We start from the raw sequence: 21531 nt of genomic DNA on the forward strand, positions 1-21531 counted from the left end.
GCTACGTTATTCAAGAATGCCTTTAAAGGGGGAAAGTCGCTATTATCAACACCTCACAGAATTTGAGAGAAGTCGAGTAACAATGCGACGAGAAACTGGATGTCCATTCTGTGATACTGTACAAAGATTTGGCAGGAATGTAGTCACTGTACATGATTGCTGGCAGCAGTAGTTAGAAGAACGAACGGTCGCAAAGGATCTGGCTCCGAACGGCCACGTGGGGGATAGTGTCGTCTTCAGCGTATGGCTCTGGTGCATCGTACTGCGTCTGCAGCAGAAATTGTAACAGCAATTGGCGCTACAGTGACATACACACTGTAGAGAATCGGTTACTTCAAGGACAGCCCGAGCTAGGAACCCTGTAGCGTGCTCTCCAGCGACCCAAAGCCACAGCCATTTCGACTTCAGTGGTGTCAAGCGAAATCTCTTTGGAGGGCTAGGTGGAGATCTGTTGTGCATTCTGATGAAAGCCGATTCCGCCTCGGTGCCAGGGATAGCCGTCTGTCGGTTAGAAGGAGGCCACTCGAGGATCTGCAACCAACCTGTCTGCGTGCTAGACACAGCGGACCTACACCTGGAATTATCGTCTGGAGTGAGATTTCGTATGACAGAAGTAGCACTCTCTTGGTTATGCCAAGCATTCTGACTGAAAATTTGTACGTCAGTCTGGTGATTCGACCCGCTGTGCCGCCGTAATGAACAGCATTCCAGAGGGTGTTTTCCAATAGGATAACGCTCGCCAACATACTGCTGCTGTAACCCAAGATGCTCAAGAACAACTGCGAAGATGACAAAACACAGAAGTAGATATCCTCGGTGAAGCCAAGCGACATAAGTCACCTAATAAACTCAAGGCCTCATGTCCAGATTGTATACCAATTAGGTTTTTCTTCGAGTAGGCGTTTTCACAACGAACGACGGCTAGATTTAACCAACCACTACCAGAATTTCCAGAAGCAATGTCCAGAGTAAAATTAACCCTGCCATTTACATTGTATACAAGCTACTGTAGAAAAGTAAGTAATAACGAAAAAATTCATGTATGGGTAAAAGAACTTGGTGTACTTGCTGAAAATGTAACTGTAACTGAAGATATTACTTTGTACTATAATTATTAATGAAGTGTGATCCCTGACTTTCGCAACCGGGGAGCTTACATAGCGAACCGGAGGCCCAAGGATGCAACAGTTTGAAAAAAGTTATTATATATATATATATATATATATATATATATATATATATATATATATATATATATATATACAACCACTCCCTCACAGAAAGATCCGTACCTACAGACTAGGAAATTGCTCAAGTCACACCAATACCCAAAAAGGGAAGTGGGGGTAAGCCGTTGAATTACAGGCCTATATCACTAACGTCGATTTTCAGTAGGGTTTTGGAACATATATTGTAGTCGAACATTATGAAGAACCTGGAAGAAAACGATTTATTGAAGCATAATCAGCACGGAATCAGAGGGTATAGTTCTTGCGAAACACAACTAGCTATTTATACTAACGAAGTAATGAGTGCTATCGACAGGGGATGCCACGTTGGTCCCTTCCAGAAGGCTTTCAACACCGTTCGTCACAAGCGTCTTCTAACCAAACTGCGTACCTATGGAATATCGCTCCAGTTGTGTGGCTGGATTCGTGATTTCCTGTCACATAGGTCACAGTTCGCAGTAACAGATGGAGAGTCACCGAGGAAAACAGACGTAATATCCGGCGTTCCCCAAGAAAGTGTTATAGGCCTTCCATTGTTCGTGATATATATTAACGACATAGGAGACAATCTGAGTAGTCCTCTCACATTGTTTACAGACGATGCTGTCATTTACCGTCTTGTAAAGTCATCACATGACTAAAACGAATTGCAAAATGATTTAGATAAGATATCTGCATGGTACGAAAAGTGACAATTGACCCTGAATAAAGAAAAGTGTGAAGTAAAAGAAATCCGCTAAATTTCTATTACGTGATAAGTCACAGACATATGAAGGCTGTAACTGCAACTAAATACTTAGGAATTACGATTACAAATAACCTAAATTGAAACAATCATAAGGATAATGTTGTTGGTAGAGCAAACCATAGAATGCGATTCACTGGCAGAAAACTTACAAGGTGTAACAGGTCTACTAAAGAGTCTGCTTACACCACGCTTGTCCGCCCTATTCTGGAGTATTGCTGTGCGGTGTGGGATCCGCATCAGGTGGGACTGACGGATACCATCGAGAAAGTACAAACAAGGGCAGCTCGTTTTGCATTAACGCGAAATAGGGGAGTTAGTGCCATAGATATGATACGTGAATTGGAGTGGCTATCACTAAAACAAAAGTGGTTTTCGTGGCGATGGTATCTTTTTTCAATCACCAGTTCTCTCCTTCGACTGCGAAAACATTCTGTTGGCACCCACCTACATAGGGAGAAATGATCATTACGATAAAATAAGAGAAATCAGAGCTCGCACAGAAAAATTTAAGTGCTCGTGTTTCCCTCACTCCGTTCGAGAGTGGAACGGTAGAGAGACAGCTTGAAGGTGGTTCATTGAACCCTCTGCCAGACACTTTACAGGAATAGGAGAGCAATAACGTAGATGTAGACAGTGTCTACATCTCGATCGCCAGACCTAGCTCGAATTCAGCACATATGGGACATCATCCGACGATAACTCCAGAGTCATCAACAAACAGCATTAACCGTTCCTGTATTGATCAACCAAGTGTGACAGGATTGGAACACCATCCCACAAATTGACGTCCGGCACCTGTACAACATAATGCATCTCTATCTGCATGCTTGCATTGAACATTCTAGTGTTTACACCGGTTTTTAATTGACCAGATTTACACAACTGCAATGGCTTTCCTCACGCTTACGTTGACCTGTGATTTTACGATGTTAATCGCTTAAAAATGTTACCTAGACCAATGTATTCGCGAAATTTGACTGCTCTACAGTAATAATTTGTTGTTGCTGAGATTTTTTCCGTTACATTTTAAATAGCAAAAATTCAGTATACGAATGATAAAATCTGTTATAAATTGTGCAAATGATTTAATCCAGTAGTTGACTGCACAGTATGTATAAAAACATCCGATACCCTTTTAAATGCGACACTAAGTGCGAATCTTAACGAAAATAGTGCTTTTCGATACACTAACTCATACATGTACTAAATTTTGTAGCAATTCTTTCAGGCACTACAGAGCTGGGTTTCACATCTTACCATTCCCTCTCATCTCCAAAACATGCCAGACAATAAACCATAAATATACAATGTTCGTTTCAAATTGGTCCTCTTATTTCGGTGTCTTGTTTAAAGGTTACACCTTCTTTTCACCACCTGCGCTCCTGCTGGAGATAGGAGAGCCTTACACAAATAACATATTTACCTGAATACTAGTAATTTATATACGTCCGAGGTTCGGTTGAAATTGTTCCAAAAGTTCCATGACAATGTTTATTTGTCAACCAATTCTCAAATCCTCAAACTCAAGCAGAGATACGAGGGTTCTTTCTTCGCCATACTGCCTCCTGGATGTAAGAGGTAAGCATACCAGTTTTCGAGCCCACGTACAAGATGACTCAATAAACCTCAAATATCCTCTAACAAAAATCTCACATAGTAGAAACGAAGCAAAAATGAGAGAAACTCGTGGTTGTAGCATATGCTAACAGCCGAAGTTAGATTTCAATATAAACCGGCACTCTCTAATCATGAAATTTCCATTAGAAATTTTGAAAATGATCTCTGAACGAAACTAGTCAGTTATTAATGAATATTTGTAACAACTGCCAATGATTTCGTGTAGCTCAATGAGCAATGGCAAGTCTTTCTCTTGGACGCCACTTTGGTGACATATGTTTCTCCAATCTATCTCAGATTTCCTACAGTAAAAAGGAAATCTACAGTTTAACGTAGAATTCACGTGGAACCACGTGTCGTTCCTGACGGTTCCCCACTCTCCACATCGTCGAGAGATGAAAGTTAGATCAAAGGCACAGTAAAATTTTCTCCGCTCCGGCTGGAATGTGATTCAGCGACTGTTTTATTTCCCGGCAAAAGCTTTGCCACTAGAACACTAGGCATGACAACGGTAGCGTACAGTACTACATATTATCATTTATAATGTTAAAAATACGAGAGCTAGTCGGAAAGTAAGTTCCGATAGGTCGCGTAATGGAAACAGCAGTTACAATCTGATGAAAATTAGCATAGATGATTTAGGCAGTGTCTCCAGTGTGCCTGTCGATCGCGTTACATCCCTCTTTTCAGTTCTGAACACACAGAGAGCACTCAAAGATGCCTAGGACAATAGCGTCTCCCACGAAATATGTGTGCCTGCTGTGAGGTTTCGCCTGATTTCGTGCAACCCCACACAACGTGCCTGTCATGCATTTCCTTATTCTCTTGGCCATACACTCCAGGCGAAATGAGAGCGCCCCTGCAGCGTTTTCGATCGGAAGTGGTTATCATACAGCCCAGACTTGGCTCCCTCCGATGTTCATTTCTGCTCACATTAAACGCTGGCTATGAAGATAACATTTTGGCACAGGCGACGAACTGCAAACCAGGATAGAGAAGTGGCGGAAAGCAGAGGGGGCTGTTTTCTATGACGAGCGTATTGGAAGTTTAGTACAACTGTACAACAAATGTCCAAGTCGCAGTGGCGACTATGTGGAGAAGTAGCTGGAAGGTGTAGCAAACAAAGCATTTCTGATTTTCACTGTGCCTTCCATTCCCCGACCGATCGGATTACTTTTCTGAGTAGCCCTTGTAGTCCCCATGGCCAAGTTCTGACCAAGCTATTCTGAGACAACTCCCTCGGTTGTAAGGCAAACGAGAGACATAGAAAACCGTTCCAAAATATTGTCGATTGCAATTCTGCCTCACAACCAGCTCGCTTCATAGTTGAAGTCCCTTATTCTATCGTGGGTCATTACTCCAACGACCTGTCCTATCTAGAGGATGGAAAGTACGAGGAAAATACGTGTGGTAGGTTCATATCTGACAATACACGTGACATTAACAATCATAAATATGTGGATTATAGGAACATAAATAATTAGTTTGGGCACCAACCTGTTACGTGTGGCATGCAAAAATAGAGTGAACAGTGATAGTGACAAAAGCTCGACGGGAAAGAGGGCAGAGGTGGAGTGAGAGTGGCGTACCTTGCGAGGCGCCTGAGAGCCCGGGGGCGGCAGTTGTCGCGGGGGCGGGAGCCGGGGCGGGCGGGGAGAGGCCCACCCCCACCCCCCTGCGGTCTACGGCGGCCGCGCTGCCCGCCGGGGCGCCGTCTACGGCCGCGTCTTGACGCACTGGCCACTGCGTGGGAGGAGACGCGAGTCTCTCTGTGAACAAAACACGGACGTTCAGCTACAGAGAGCAGCACCATCTGCGCTGTATTCGAGAGGAGTACAGGGCCTGTCTTTCCTTTACTTACACACGTTTCCATAACAATGTAAAATATGCACTCTACCTAGCACAAGTAATTTTCTTAGCACGTGATTTACCGGGGAAAGTGAGACATCTAGTTGGAAAAGCAAAGATTCAAAACACGTTTTACAAATTCATGCACGGTGAAGATAATCACGAGTTACATAACCGTAATTTCGACGTGAGTATTTATTTAGTAACATAAAATAGCAGATACTATGGAGATCATAGGACAGAATGTTGCTCCAGATTTGTATGACCTGATCGAATTACATCTGCTATCGAGGTGGTTTAGGTACAAAGGAGAGGTAAATGACCGGTCTAATGGTGTTGCTGTGGGTTCATTTTTATCACCAGTAACAGCTGATATTTTTATGGAACAACGTCTTTAAAACCTTATTGGCTTTGCTGTATAGGCGTCAGACTCGTTGTATTGCCACACAGAAATAAAGAGTTCCGTAGATTCCGCAGGTTTTATATGAGACTAGCCGTGTATCCAGGTTGCCCGGTATGTATGTATTTATTTCAGTCTCCTATTACACCATCTCTTCCTTCCTTCTCTCTCCGTCCACCTCATATTGTACCACCTCTTGTCCATTTCTTCCTCTCCTCTCTCTCTCTGTCCATCTCCTCGTCTCTGCATCCCTGTTCATCACCTCCGCTTCCTCCCCCTATCTGTGTTCATCTCCTCCTTCACCCTCGCTGCCTATCCATCTCCCCCCACCCTCTCCACATCATCAAGCTTACCCCACCAGGGCGGTAGTGGTTCTTGCCCTCATAACATTATTTTTCAGATCGTAACTATTGGTTTTTCCCATGTATCCATATGTCAAATATATTTCATATGTATGTAACATTGTTCTGTAGTATTTGTACACATATTTCACATGTACCTCTAGGGAATTTCGCTCTTCAGTTTCATTTTCAGGCAGCTTAATGGTAATGACGTCGTATTTCCGTATTTCCCGAAATATGTTCTGTACAATGACAATGAAGTTACATCCAGTGTTACATGTGCCTACTTCCTGTGAAACATATTGTGAATTGAGTTAATAGTAAACATGTAATAAATTAAAAAGTCAAGCATGATGCGGCAGTTTTTCACGCATCTCAGTGTATATCAGATCATATCTTCTGAACTGTCTGTCGCAGAACGACATATTTTTGTAGGTACGTTAAGTGGCGTATGTGGATGCTGTCCACGAAAAGTGTTGTCAATAGAAGTAATAGCAAATCTGATAGGTAGGTGGTTCTCACCCCCGCTGTGATGATCTCCAGACAGTAGGTGATATGTGTATCAAGTTCGTAGAAATAGGTCAATTTGTTTAGGAGGAAATATGCAACATACATACATATATACGTCCATTTTTGTTATTTGTATGGATTCATCATAATCTCAACTTCAGTTTGTGTCGAGTCAGCTCGGTTCCCCATTCCTAGATGTTCTGGTCTATAGAAAAGCTAGCAACAGAACACATATCACGTAGAATGCCTAGAAATATAAGTAGGTGTTTAGAAACCACTGCGCTCTACCACCCAGCCCAGAAGCAAGCAGTGTTCAACATAATTTCACAGGACTTGCCCATGACTGATAATAACAACTTCGAATCGGAGTTGAATTTCTTACACAAGATACTGATGGCAAACACGTATGATAGTCTGGCCACAGATAGGCCTTTCAAAAAAAATTAATTAATTCTCTAAAGAAGGACGAGAAAACGCTTACATGGTCTGTGATGTTAACGCTAGTTTCTAGAATGACTGACCGTGTATGCAGAGATCTTCGGCTAAAGCTGTGTAAAGAACACATTTCTCAGTCAGATCACAATAAAGGACTTTGTCCGACGCAAAACGTTCACAACTGATTACTGCGGAAATCTTTGAAGTGAGGTGTATCTATTCGCAAAATGTGTACTAGGAGAACAATGTAAGAACGGATTAAAGAGCACGAACGACATACGCAGACAAAAAAAGTGAGAAATATTCGGCAGGGTAACATCACGAGCAATTCAGCCAAGGGAGTTCTAGAAACGATTAAGATATTTAAGAAAGAATGTAATTTCAATAGATACGACTGGTATAGCTTTTGTGGCTTCCTTATAACACAGCGGTTCTAGGCGCTTCAGTCTGGAACCGCACGACTGCTACGGTCGCAGGTACGAATCCTGCCTCGGGCATGTCCTTAGGTTAGTTAGGTTTAACTAGTTCTAAGTTCTAGGGGACTTATGACCTCAGTTGTTGAGTCCCATAGTGCTCAGAGCCATTTGAACCATTTGAACCTTACAACACGGAAGTAAATACGCAGCCACTGTGCAAGAGGAACACAAACAAGACCGCAATATCTGCTGTGCTTCTGTAAGAAGAAATTGAACAGAAACATTACGCAGCCTAACAACCTAGAATATTTTACCTTCAATGACAACGACCACACAAGTTTGCAGCGTTTCATACTCTTCACAGTCATTCACACGCTGCAGATGTACTTCACATGTTATTACAGGCCAATGGAAACCAATGGCAAAGTAAGAGATTTTTCGGCTAGTGTGCGTTTTTTCAATACTTTTTCGATTACAGTGTCTGAAGTCGACCATCAGCGTATATACAACTTGCTGTGTGCTTGCCTCCGTGAAATATTTGTGTTGATCGTTTGCCAAATGAACTTTAATAAATGGAACGATTGGGTTACGGGAGCAGTGCTTGAAGTCAAAATTACTGAGGAAGCAGCTCTTCGTCCCCGTGCAGTGTTGCTTAGAATGAGAAGGGAAATATATGTGCTTAGTATTCTAAGTCTTTCGAAATTTCATTTACGTATTGATTGTCATGGACAGTATTTACTTCAAGGTGGCTTCAAAGTTATTACTTTTTGCATTAAATTTGTTTGTCCTACATCAACGTCTGCATCTACATTCTGCGAACTGCTGGGAGGTGTATTACAGAGGATATTTCCCAGTGTTTCACTTATTGGGACTGCTTCCCGTTCCATTCGTGTGTGAAAGGCGGGACGTATGGTTGCTTAGAAATTTACAGAGTGCTCTGGAACTGCCTACTCCTTTCTTACCTGATTGTTTGGAACCGATACTTAGGGTTTTGTAGCATATTTCTACATTCCTCACTTAATAGTGATTCATGATGTTATAAGACTTTCAGGTGATAGTTGGCGCGTATCTTCAAGCATCTATCAGTTTAGGATTTCAGCATTTCCGTGACACTCTCTCATGTGTGAAACAAACTAAAGATTATTCATGACACCCTTCTCGTATTTTTTCTGTATACTTTTATGTATGTATACAGGGAATGGAACTCAAAAACATCATTACTACTCTACATTGGAGCGTACGAGTGTTATGTGTTAAAATAATGTTGAAAGCTCGTAATTTAAGTGGTGAGATATGTAAAGGGGATCGCAAGAAGGGAGGATGTCACGGGAAATAAAACAGTAATTGGATAATGAGAAGAAGGGGAATATCGGTGAACTATAACTAAATAGTGGAAAGCAAAAGGCATAGAAAATGGAGTGAAAATATATAGCATAGAAAAAGTGTTGTAATATTACAAGTGTTAATAAAACTAAGTATCCCCATTTAGACAGTCAGAACTCTCTAGAAGACTGCGATGTCTGCATTAATTTGACATTTAGCGTCTGTTGTGGGAAATGGTTCATAGAATGCATTTTCTCAATTTCTTCCAAAATATTTGCGGTCTGCAAAATACGAACACGAATTCTTTACAGAAGAATGGAAAAACTGGTAGAAGCCGACCTCGGAGAATATCAGCTTTGATTAGGGAGATATATGTAAACACGCTTGGAAATACTGATTCTATGACTTCTCATAGAAGATAGGTTAAGAAAAGGCTGGCCTACGTTTATAGCATTCGTACAGTTAGAGAAATCTTTTATGTTGACTGGGATACTCTCTATCAAACTCTAAACGTGGTAGATGTAAAATACAGGGAGTGAAAGGCTATTTACAATTTGTACAGAAAAGACATGGCAATTGTAACAGTCGAGGGGCACAAAAGGAAGCAATGGTTGACTAGGGCGTGAGACAGGCTTGTAGCCTATCCCGATATTATTCAGTTTCAATATTGAGCAAACAGTAAAGGATACATAAGTAAAATTTGGAGTAGGAATTAAACTATAGGGAAAAGAAATAAAAACTTAGAGGTTTGCCGATTGTAATTCTGACAGAGACAGCAAAGAACTTGGAAGAGCAATTGAACGGAATGGACAGTGTCTTGAAAGGAGGATATAAGAAGAACATCAACAAAATCAAAATGAAGGTAACTGAATGTAGTTGAATTAAATGAGGTTATGTAGAGAGTGTTAATTAGGAAATGAGTCACTTATAGTAGGAGATGAGTTTTGCTCTTTCGGCAGAAAAATAACTGTTGATCGTCGAAGTGGAGAGGATATAAAGTGTAGGCTGTAAATATCAAGAAAAGCGTTAATGAAGAACAGAAATTTGCTAACATCGAGTACAGATTTAAGTGCTAGGAAGTCTTTTCTGAATGTACTTGTATGGAATATAGTTACGTATGGAAGTGAAACATGAACGGTAGCCACTTTAAACAAGAAGATAATAGAACCTTTTGAAAAGTGGTGCTACAGAAGAATGCTGAATGTTGGATGGGTAGATAACGTAGTGAATGAGGAAGTACTGAATAGACTTGAGGAGAAAATAAATGCGTGGCACAAGCCGACTAGAAGAAGGGATCGGTTGATAGGACGCATCCTGAGACATCACGAGGTCACCAATTTAGTACTGTAGGGAAGCGTTGGATTACAAGTCGTAGAGGGAGGCTAAGAGGTAAGTAAAGCAAGCAGATTCAGGAGGATTTAGGTTGCAGTAGTTGCATGGGGACGAAAAGGCTTGCGCAGAATAGAGTAGCGAAGAAAAGCTGCATACACCAAAAGACAACAACAACATCCCCCTTGTCCAAACAGCACTTATAATCAGAATATGGACTCATTCAATAAATAGCTTACAGCAGAGCTGTGATGCTAATTTTGTGGACAATATTAACAAAGGTATTTTATAAAAGCTAAAGCCATCTGTCAAGGCTTCGGTGAATGCCGACCATGAAGCTATACTAGTACGTCATAGGTTTCCATGATTCAGTAAAATCACGGAGACCACAGGCGCCAACCTATGTCCTGAAAATAAAAATCCCGCCTATTTCAGAGCCAGTACTATCACTTACTGATACTGGCCCAAAGAAAGTACCACCAGCCAAAATTAGTGCGCAACGCTTGTCTATTGAATCCGATTTGACAATTGTCACCGAGCGAGGTGGCGCAGTGGTAGCACACTCGACTCGCATTCGGGAGGACGACGGTTCAATCCCGTCTCCAGCCATACTGATTTAGGTTTTCCGTGATTTCCCTAAATCGTTTCAGGCAAATGCTGGGATGGTTCCTTTGAAAGGGCACGGCCGGTTTCCTTCCAAATCCTTCCCTAACCCGAGCTTGCGCTCCGTCTCTAATGACCTCGTTGTCGACGGGACGTTAAACACTAACCTAACCTAAACTAACAATTGTCTCATGAGCTACATTGGTCAAACAATAAGGGGTTTCGATCTCAGATTTCGAGAACATCTCAATTTAACTAATTCGAAATCAGCTTTTAGTACTTACCACCGTGAGCAAGCGCATTCTTTTACTAACCTGCAGAATAATCTAAAAATCTTACACCGTAAAAATAAAGGTTAATCCTAAATATTTTGGAGAAAATTAAATAAAGCGTTGTAAGAATAGGGTCCCCACAATGCATACTAAATGCGATATTGCAGTCCGCTTCTTATTGAGAAGTACGATGCAATACAACCATCACCTGTATAAGGGAACGGCCACTATCAAAATTTGTGTCGGCCCAGGACTCGAACCCCGATATCACTCTTATCTGAGCAGTCGCCTTACCATTAGGCTACCCGAGAATGCTCCACAGCCAGGCCTGTCGTCTGCAATCTGCAGTTCCTACATTGATTACGTATGTTCCCGAACATAGGAGACATCTTACTTGAAAGTCGCTGGGGCAGAGTCCTCATATAAATACGATAGCGCAGAGCCTGTGTTGTTCAGAAACACCACGCAATATCGTACTTACGAGGGTTGTCCAGAAAGTAAGTTCCGATCGGTCGCGAAATGGAAACCACTGGGAAAATCCGGTAAAGCATTGCACAGATGTGTTGGGTAGTGTCTCTAGTATACCTGTCGATCGTGTCGCGCCGCTCTTTTCACTTCTGAGTGAACAGTGAGCACGTAAAGATGTGTAGGGAATAGCGTCTCCCGCCAAGTATGAGGGCCTGGTTAGAGATTTCGCCTGTGTCACGCAGCCCACATAACACAACTGTCGAGCAGTTCCTTCTTCATGCCAATTCTCTGCCGCACACTGCAGGGGCAATGAAGAAGCTCCTGCAGCGATTCCGATAAAAAGTGTTTGATTACCAACAATACAATCCGTAATTGGCTCCTCCTGAGTCTCATCTCTGCTCATAAGAGCCGCTGGCTATAGACAAAATTTTTCCACAGACAACGAGCTGCAGACCAGAGCAGATACCTGGCCTACAGCACAGGCTGCTGCTCTCTATGATGAGGATATTGGAAAGTTGATACAACACTACGACAAAACTCGAAGCTGGAGCGGCGAATATGTAGAGAAGTAGGTGGAAATGTACCTAACTGTTGCAAATAAAACGTTTCTCGTTTCCACTGTGGTTTTCATTTCGCGACCGATTGGAACTTACTTACTGGACAACTCTCGTATACGACGACAATGGGCAAGCGACTTTCAAGCAAAATGTTTTTCCCCCCGCATGGCAATGTAAGTTGCCGGAAAAAAATCGCAACACCAAAATATAATTAATGCAGAGTAATGAAATTTCGGCATTACATTTGTCTAGGTAAACATATTTCAGTGACTAACATTGCAAGATCACATGCCAATGTAAGCGCGAGATAAGCCACTGCAAATGTGAAGTGGTGGTAGATTAATAACCGGTGTAACCGCCAGATTGTTGAATGCAAGAATGCTAACGTGCAAGCTTTGCGTTGGGCAGACTACAGATTCCGGATGTCAGCGTTGCATTCCTGTCATGCTTCGTCGGTCAATACAGGGACGGTTAACGCTGTTTGTGGATAACGTTGGTGTTCTCGTCCTGTGATGTCGCACATCTGCTCCATTGGAGACAGATCTCGTGATCGAGCAGTTCAAGAAAACACATCGACACACTGTTGGGTATGTTGGTTTATAACAACGCTGTTACCTGTTGGTAAACAACTACTGGAATGTTGTTCATGATTCGCAGCACAACACGTTGAATCAGCAGACAGAAGTACAAATTTGTAGTCAGGATGTGCCGTCATACGAAATCGCAACCGAGCGAGGTGGCGCAATGGTTAGACACTGGACTCGCATTCGGGAGGACGACGGTTAAATCCCGCGTCCGGCCATCCTGATTTAGGTTTCCCGCGATTTCCCTAAATCACTCCAGGCAAATGCCGGGATGGTTCCTCCGAGAGGGCACGGCCGACTTCCTTCCGTAACCCGATGAGACCGATGACCTCGCTGTCTGGTCTCCTTCCCCAAAAACAACAACAACGAAATCGCAACCCAGATCATTACTCCAATGCACAGCGCAGTGGACAACGACGCCCAGGCTCCTACCGTGTTCCTTAATGTCCGTAAGACATTTGACACCGTCCCGCATTGCCGTTTAAAGAAAAAAACTACGAGCTTACGGAGTATCGGAGTAGATCCACGATTGGATTAAGGCTTTCTTGCAGATAGAACTCAACACATCACTCTTTGTGGAATTAGATCGACAGATGTAAAGATAATATACAGGGTTCCACAGGGAAGTGTGATAGTACCACTGCTGTTCACAATATATACAGAGGGGTCCAAAAAAATGTATCCACTGTTTAAAAGTCCATAACTGGCAAACTAACTGACGGAGTTGTCTCATCTTTGGTAGCGTCATAGTTTCTGGTTCCAGCAATCGCCACACAAACGTTGTATTGCGTTGTTTTGTTTTGCCAGATGACAGTCGCCAGATTGTCAGAGATTTGTTCTGAGTTGCACCTAGTTACTCGAGTAATATGGCTGGCGCAAGGCTTACATTCTATGAAAGGAAATCGGTTTTGAAGTGGTATTTTAAGTACGAAAATATTAATGAGGTTCAACGGCAATGGCGAAATGAGTATCAAACAGAGACACGGACACGTTTAACGATTCGTCGCATTCGAGACAAATTTGAAGCCGAAGGCTTTGTTAAAGATGTACACAAACAACGATCTGGACGACCTGTAACAGTAACAAGCCCAGCTATCTCCCGTCGTGTGTTACAACAATTCACTCGCTTACCACAGAAGTGGTGCCCGTGAAACTGGAGTGAGTCGCTCAAGTGTTCGGCGAATTTTAAAGACAGCAAATTGGAAGTGCTACATCCCACGATTGCTACACGTGATGAACGAGGACGACCCAGATCGTAGAATGGAGTACCGAGAGTGATTTACTAACATGGTGCGCAAGAGATGATTGTAGAGATGATTGTGTTGTCTGATGAGGCACAGTTCAAACTCAATGGTACAGTAAATCGCCACAATTCCATGTACTTGGCCGCCGAAAATGCGAACGTCCATGTAGACAAAACTTTGAATTTGCCAGGAATAAATTTGTGGTGTGGGTTGTCTTACCATGGCTCGAATGGGCCATTCTTCTTTGACGGCACAGTTACCAGTGAGGTGTACCTTCAGAAGCTTCAGACATTCATTTTACCTGCCATCCGAGACGGAAGAGTCTACTTTCAACAAGATGGTGCCCCAGCCCACCACTAAAATCGTGTTAAGGCGTATCTCGACGAAAATCTACCAGGAAGATGGATAGGCCGTAGAAGTGCTGTGGAGTATCCACCACGTTCCCCAGATCTAACTCCTCTGGACTTTTACCTGTAGGGAACACTAAAGGACGTCGTTTATCGACAAAAGCCACGCATATTGGATGAACTTCGAGAATCCATCGTACATTTATGTGCAAATATCCAACTGAACACTTTGCAGTCAGTAGTTAGTGCTGCAGTTCGGCGGCATCGTCTGTGTGTGGATGATAATGGTGAGCATTTCGAACACCTACAGTGATATCTTTAAGTTGGACCTTAAGCTACACTTTCACCAGAAATGACACAACTGCGTCAATTAGTTTCTAAGTTATAGACTTTTAAACAGTGGATACATTTTTTTGGTCCCCTCTGTATAAATGATCTAGTAGAAAGAGTCGGTTGCTCTTTAAGGCTATTCGCAGATGACGCAGTTGCTTATACCAAATTAGCGACGCTAGAAGATAGTAAGAATTTGCAGAGCGACCTGCAGGAATTGATGATGAATGGTACACATTCCGGCAGTTGATCCTGAACGTAAATAAATGTAACATACTGCTCGTACATAGGAAAAGAAATCCACTACTCTACAGCTACACTACTGATGAAAAACAGCTGGAGACAGCGTCTGCCATAAAATATGTAGGCGTAACTATCCAGAGCGACCTTAAGTGTAATGACCACATAAAACAGATAGTGGGAAAAGCAGACACAAGACTCAGATTTATCGGAGGAATCTTCAGTAAATGTAACTCATCCACGAAAGTAGTGGCTTATAAGGCGCTTCCTCGCCCGGTTCTTGAGTATTGTTCATCCATCTGGGATTCCTATCACGTAGGACTGATAGAAGAGATAGAGAAGCTCCAACGAAGAGCGGTAAGTTTCGTCACGGGATCGTTTAGGTGACGAGAGAGCGCAACGTAGATGCTAAACAAACGCCACTGAGAGGCGTTACAAGAGAGACGTTGGGCATCACAGAGAGTTTTATCACTGAAATTTCTGGACAGCACTTTTCAGGGGGAGTCAGACAACATATTACTTCCCTCCACATACATCTCACGTACTGACCTCGAGGAGAAAATTCGAGAAATTAGAGCCAATACCTAGGCTTACCGACAATCATTCTTCCCACGCACTATTCGCGAGTGGAACAGGATTGAAGGGATCAGATAGTGGTACCGAAGGTACCCTCCACCACACACCATTAGGTGCCTTGCGGAGTATGATGTAGATGTATATGTAGATCCAGCACAGTCTTCAGGTATGTGGCTTTCATACTATACATGGCATAAATGACCACCCTATCATCTTCCTTGAATGTTTGAATAGAAATAAGTTAAGTCCTACCCCTCCAAAGAATGCCTTAAGATTTCTTCGCTACGTAAAGGATGATGTGAGGCACAAATGACGTAATTATGAGGGTTTATTAGTAGTTCATTGTCTTTATCTTTAATTTTACTAATATTCTGATGAAATATACTCACTATGACTTCTAATCTGCATTACCCATCAATTTAACTAACTTAAGACTTCAACGGAAGCTTCCTCAAGTACGGACATCTGCCACTTAATTTCATCCTAACTGGAATTTGGCCTTCAGAGACCCGAGTCCCTCAATCTACACCATCGCGTATAACGTTCACCAAATATCTCTTTCCTCATTTCATCATAAAAAGGGGTCTAACTCCGATTTGGGTGAGTTCAGATCCACCTACTATATGATCACTTATAAGTTTCGCCAAGCATCCCTATCCAATCTTGTTCAGGTATATGTTGGGACCAGTATAGCTTGACCTATGGATACTCTCAACTGCCACCACAAAACGTGTGCCACCTCCTGACAATGGTGGGAGTCTGCCGCATACTACGTGCTCCTACAACTTCTTCTCTACGTTTACTCCAGTGAAACCACTCAATACAGTATCACACAACACACTAACCTACGACACCTGCACTTCTTCCTTGTGCCCGAACCTTGTAATTTGTTTATTCAAATGCAATGAGATAAGAGGAAACCTCACATTCTACAAATCACGCTATAAACTACCAGTGAAGTGTCTACATTATGTTACTAAAAAGCTTTATGAGGGTATGTGGCTTAGCTTTCAACAGTTACTGAATGATAAATGCAAAGCGTGTGAGCACTAGCAATCCTAGTTTCTACAAATAAAACAGTAGCTCACAAAATATATAAATATTAATACAGTGAAATATGATCTGCTATACATTTACCATGGATGGTTCCTCTGCAACAGCATTCCTCACGAGCGGCTCATGCGCTGATTGCAGACGTGTTGTTTGCACGTGTATGCACACCTTTAGAATGCTTGAACTGACTAGTCGTTGTTCTTAACCTTTAAGTGAATTCTGTGAGGAAAACGCAAGAAACCAAACTATCGCTCATCGGAATCTTTGACCGGTGATTGCTTCCACTGGACGTCATCCTTACATAGTCAGTATTCTGCTTCACATAGATCTATCGAACATGATTTTAAACTTACAGAGAATGCATTCACTGATGTGAGTACGAGTGCTATGGCGACTGTGACACAAAATCAGTCAACATGTGACAACGGACATCTTTGCACAGGATGTCAAATTCCCAAATGGTAGTAAGCCATGACCTCATAACAGGCGACGCCCTGTTATCAGTGACGTCGTCACCCTTTATGAATGACGTGAAAACCATGATGTCACAAGCTACATTCCTTTTCCAATAACGTCGTATTAGCGCGAAACTAAAAAAAGTGACGTTCAGGACAGTCAGTATCTGTCTCCATTCTGAATGATTAGTATTATTCGAAAAAAATTATGAAATCCTCATCACAAATGCACAAAATGGCACAATGTTCAAAAATGTATTGCCAGTACTATAATACTTCCTTATCGAAAAATAAGTAACCTTTATCAGAATAGCCTAAAATGGCATTATTCAGCACACACACACACACACACACATACACACACATTGCTTATTATAATATTCAAGTATAGCTATTACATATTTTCGATCATAAACGGAAATCCGAACTTTGCACGAAGTAAAACTGTTTCTTAAAAAAAAAAAAAAAAAAAAAAAAGGTAAGAATATAAGCACAAAATGCACATTGCACTACTCTCATGACTTACCTGTTCTGTAATTATTTTTAAATAATGCGATGGACATTTTATGACAATTTGGCTACCACTACTTGCGCAAATTTATATATGATTAAAATGAGGTTTGATATGCTGTCCAACTACTTTTCAAAACCACCAAAAGTTTTTGTCAGTACTAGTACATTAACTGAAGTTACAGTACAAAATGTTCACCATCTTCTTCTGCCACACAGTCAAGACCACATGACTGTTCACCTCCCCATATATCACCATGTTACAGCAAATTTGTGACAAACTGTCCCATTCATCCTGATATAACAGCTAAATCGTCATTAATGACTTCATTTTACATTGAAGTTATAAAAATTGATCTGTATTACAGTAAAACTTAAGAAACACACTCTATGTTCCAGCAAACACATAATATATTTCCCTGTGTTACAGCAAGATTGCAACAAATTACCCTATGCACCGACATATTATAGCATAACTGTAACATATTATCCCATTCATCGCCCTATTCCAGTGGGGAAATGATGGTCAGTTTGTGGTATGGGAAATGATGGTTAGTAGAAGGAATACTGCTGTGACAGTCATATTGAAGGTGGTGCAATGATGGACTGTTTACCAAGTGACACCATTACCTCTGGGGCAATGGCACTCATTTTACAGGATGAGCATCATTACACCTGGAGCAATGATGGCCACTTTGCCATTAACTCTTGAGCAATGGTGAAGGTGCCCACTGTTATCCCTCAACAAAATGATGACCATTTTATGGGACTATCAGCCTTAACCTTTGGGTCATGGTGGCCATTTTAAAGGTGGCGACAACTCCCTCTTGGGTAAAGATAGTCAAGTGACAGGGCCTTTGTTATTACCGTCTTTGGATGATGATAGTCAGTTGACAATATGACTGCCATTACCTTCAATATAGTTAGGCTGAGTTAGCAGTTCCTGAATGGTTCTGACAACTTCTGATTCATTTCCATCACTGAAGTCATGTATGGGTAAGTGACTTGGACCATACGATATTACAATCTAAGATGTCAGACTCTTTAACATCAGGGTGGCATTCCTTCCAATAGCCAGTAAAACGATGCTGTTTCGTTTTCAAGACTGGTAGAATACAACCATGACATTATGCATTATGGTCTCTTGCATTGTGATGACATACAGTCAAGGTCAGTGACCCATGAGTGATGCCATTGTTAAATCATGAGTTGGGAATAATCAGAACGAGGCAGAACAAGGAGGAACTACTTGTCAACTGTTGGATAAGCCTGATTGTATTTGGGGAAATGACAAGGACCTTGTCATCGCCATTTTCTAATGGGAGGGGGGGGGAGGTTAATGACAGTTCCACTGACCATTTTTGCCCAGGAGTAATGACGTCACCCTGTACACTGACCAGCAGTCCTGCAGATTAATGGTGGCAACCATGTAAACTGACCCGTCAACTGTATCAGTCCTAATGGAGGTTACCCTGTAAATTCACTGTCAGTACCGCAGGGATCACCTTCTAAACTGACCATTACTGCTCTAGGAGTAATCGTGGTCAACTTGTAAATTGGCTATCATTTCCCCTCCCCTGAGGTAATGGCGGTCTCCTTGTAAACTGATCATTACTGAACCCAGTAGTAACCGTGGTCAACCTGTAAACTGACGATAATTGCAATTTGTTATATTTTTGCTGAAACATGTGACAACTGTTACACTTTTGCTGTAACATGAAGAAACTGATCATAATTTTGCTGTAACTTTCTGATATATTGCTCAGTTCGATAAAATTTTGCTGAACATATGTATATGAAGGTGAAATGTCATGTAGTCTCCATTGACTTACAGCAGAAAGTGACTAATGCTTTGTCTTGCAAGATAAAGTTAATAACCCAGCGTGGGGTCACTATAATGATTGGGTGGCCCTGAAAAATAATTCGAAAGCACAGCAATTCCTGTTTCTTAATTCTACGAACGTTATTAAAACAGGTCACCGAAGTCTTATGTAATCTCCACTGTGTAACAGCCTGATTTACCAGTATCAGTAGAAGATGCAAACGTTTTGTACTGCAGAATGAAATGAATGCCGTAGAATGGAGTAGCTACAATGTTTGGCAGCCTGGTATCGATTGTAATTGAACAAAGAAGAGTCTCTGATAAATTTAACCCTCGAGCGGGCCTGCCGGTTTTAATAACAGAAGCAAGAACACAGTGTACTTTGTACACATGTAGAGAATACCTGCCTCTAGGTTACAAAGGTAAACATGTAAGAAGAAAAATCAGAGTTTAATCTTAGTTTAATTAAACAACAACAAAATAAACTTATACAGTACGTAATAAAGTTCTGTGTAACTAAATAATAATAAAATAAACTTTCATTTCATCCCTCTGTTGCATGGACACGTGTTAACCCCGCAGTACTGACTCATTCCAAGCATTAAACAGCGCACTTCGATCAGATACCAGCCATATTTTTATTCGATTGTTCATTATCTCGTAGACAACTGCCTCATTGTGGGATTATGCTGCTAGCTTACAATGTGGGTTGTTTATTTTACGGATTGCAATTTTTCTCTGACCAACTCGCTGGTTGTTTTATGTTACTCCTGCGTACTTGGACGTATGACAACAAAATCGATCACTGTGTTACATGAAGCAACAATGAAGGAATAGGTACAGGTTCGCAAATTTACATCTTGCTTTGGTATATCTTTATTTACTTTGCTTCTAGGATCAAATTATGTTCATATCTGTGTGTACTTTCAGCTGAAAGTTAGATCAGACATAGTACCCATGTATGTTTTGTAACGTTGTACAACTAATTTTTATTTATTTCGATTTCTTTAATGTGTGATACGTACCAAATGAAGCTCATCGTCGTCAGTGTACCTTAAGATGCAACTTCTATCAGTAGTGCCAATATGCGAGCCATATGTATTTTTTTTTTAATCTTAGAGAAAAATTACGACCTGATGGCAGTGCCAAGTGCGTTTTGTGCTCGAATTCGTATGCATTTTGCGAAATAACTTTATTGTTTATTCAATATCAATGATCAATGCTGCAAAAAAGTATTGATGTTTCATATCTGTGGGTGGGGAACAATGCTCCGTCATTGTCTTGAGCCATCGATACGGCTTATCTTTGGACTGCTGTGAACTTACACAGTATTCGCGTATTACAAAAATGTGTAGTTTGATTGATACAGCACAATCGTCAGAAGACCTTTCTGGTACTGGTACTGGGTCACATTGCTTGTCTTCGGCTATGTTGCGTGTTTATGCATGTCATGCACAGAAGTATTTCAACTAGATTAACAGTTGATTTTGGAAATACAGCCTGCAAACGTTTTAGAGAGAATTGGTTCCACTGTTACGATTGGTAGACTAGATGTCAAAGCCTTCCTCGAAAATGTAGGTGCATACACTGACGTGACAAAAGTTATGTGATACCTCCTCATATGTGTCGGACTTCCATTTTCCGGGCGTACTGCAGCAATTCGACTTGACATGGGTTTATTATGTCGTTGGAAGTCCCCTGCAGAAACATTGAGTCATGCTGTCTCTATTAGACATCCATAATTGCGAAAGTGTCAGCGGAGCAGGAATTTGTGAACGAACTGACAGAACCATTACGTCCCATAAATGTTCGATGTGATTCATGTCGGGAGATCTGTGTGGCCAAATAATTTTCTTTCCAGAATGTTCTTCAATACGGCCAATTGCCAATCAAGTAAATTCCTTCGTTGTTTTGGAACATGAAGTCCATCAATGGCTGCAAATGAAGTAGCCGAACATAACAATTTCCAACCAATGATCGGTTCGGTTGGAACACAGGACTCTGTCCATTCCCTGCAAACATAGCCCACACCATTATGGAGTCACCACCAGCTTGCACAGTGCCTTGTTGACAATTGGGTGCATGGCTTCGTGAGGTCTGCGACGCGCTCTAATATGACCATCAGCTCCTGTTAACCGAAATATGGATTCATCTGACCAGGCCACAGTTTTCCAGCCCCTAGGATCCAACCGAAATGGAGAGATGCAGCAGTTTTATTATCAAAGGCACCCGCGTTCGTCGCTGCTGCCATTGCCCGTTAACACCACATTTCGC

At 41.7% G+C, this 21531-nt stretch overlaps 1 protein-coding gene across 1 annotated transcript in view; it reads right to left on the reverse strand.

The window, feature by feature from the left end:
* Positions 1 to 21531, reverse strand: part of LOC126419244 (lachesin-like) — a 325544-nt gene that overhangs the window by 34267 nt on the left and 269746 nt on the right. The window contains exon 7 of the mRNA XM_050086393.1: positions 5184 to 5363. Within this exon, the coding sequence (XP_049942350.1) occupies positions 5184 to 5363 (180 nt within the window). The remainder of the gene's footprint in view (positions 1 to 5183; positions 5364 to 21531) is intronic.

The sequence above is a fragment of the Schistocerca serialis genome, chromosome 1, assembly GCF_023864345.2.
Source record: "Schistocerca serialis cubense isolate TAMUIC-IGC-003099 chromosome 1, iqSchSeri2.2, whole genome shotgun sequence".
Taxonomy (NCBI): Eukaryota; Metazoa; Arthropoda; class Insecta; order Orthoptera; family Acrididae; genus Schistocerca; species Schistocerca serialis.